Source organism: Lactuca serriola, chromosome 7 (assembly GCF_051521515.1).
Source record: "Lactuca serriola cultivar US96UC23 chromosome 7, Lser_US96UC23_V15, whole genome shotgun sequence".
In the NCBI taxonomy this organism is placed as follows: domain Eukaryota; kingdom Viridiplantae; phylum Streptophyta; class Magnoliopsida; order Asterales; family Asteraceae; genus Lactuca; species Lactuca serriola.
Window position 1 is genome coordinate 75,494,869 of NC_136414.1, and position 954 is coordinate 75,495,822.

Here is a 954-nt window from a genome sequence, read left to right on the forward strand (position 1 = left end):
CTAAACTTCACTAGCAGCAACTGGAAGATAAAATCCTTTCCCTTCCTTTTCGTCATGGCTTGTTTTCCATTTATGGTAGAAAATGGTATACACCACAAACATAAAGAGTGTCACTAAACAGAATAGTCCGTTAGTCAAAGGAATCCTGATAGCCAATTGTGTGCTCATGCTCAAGTTATAGCTCGTAAGGGGAATAGCCATCTGATTAACAACACAATAGGCAACTGAAAAAAGAACCATCATCAGTGACGCTTGTAGTCTTTTCCCTTTCATTAGCTCCGCAGCCCTCCCAATTGCTTTAACACCGCCATAACCTTCTTCTATGACTGAAACAACCATACTAACCATCCACAGGGTGGCCATGTAAATGTAACAAACTGGGATTGTAAGAATGATAACTCCAAAGAAGAGAAGTGCCCATGAATTTACTGCCAACATGGCGGTTATACCAAAAGAAATGAAGTAAAGAAAAACGATACCCAAACTCAGCAAACCCATGTAAAAGCTAGTTTCTAATGGTCTTTTCCAACTTTTCATTATTATAGAGTTTAAGTCTTTTGAGGATAATACTTTCGCTGTGTAAGCTTCATATGAAGAAGAAACTATGGCCACTAGGAAAGTTAGTGTGATGATAGAGGAACTGGCCATTATCAAAAGATTGACAAGGACTATTTCACGAACATCGTTGAGTGCACCAGCATACATGTTTTGGTCGATACTGTTACTGAGATCTTGAATCATGTTGGGGTGTATAGCCAACTGCAACACAATATCTTTAACGACAGGTGCAAGTAAATACTTTTCAGCAAAATCTAACATAGAAAATGAAACAAAAACAAAGAGCATGATCGGAACTAGCACTTTTCCATTTCTGCTTGTGGTTTTGAAGGACTCCTTGATGATTTGAAAGAACCCTAAAGCAGAATGGGATTGAGGGATTGATTTGTTCTCCAT

The 954-nt window shown here is 38.5% G+C and overlaps 1 protein-coding gene across 1 annotated transcript; it reads right to left on the reverse strand.

Annotated features, from left to right (window-relative positions):
* LOC145064118 (uncharacterized) lies at positions 1 to 954 on the reverse strand. Its single transcript, XM_079011630.1, has one exon. It carries the CDS (start codon positions 952 to 954, stop codon positions 1 to 3), a length of 954 nt encoding a protein of 317 aa, XP_078867756.1.

Bases quoted from the DNA above. Each gene is read 5' to 3' on its own strand.
- LOC145064118 (XM_079011630.1), bottom strand. From the start codon at position 954: ATGGAGAACAAATCAATCCCTCAATCCCATTCTGCTTTAGGGTTCTTT.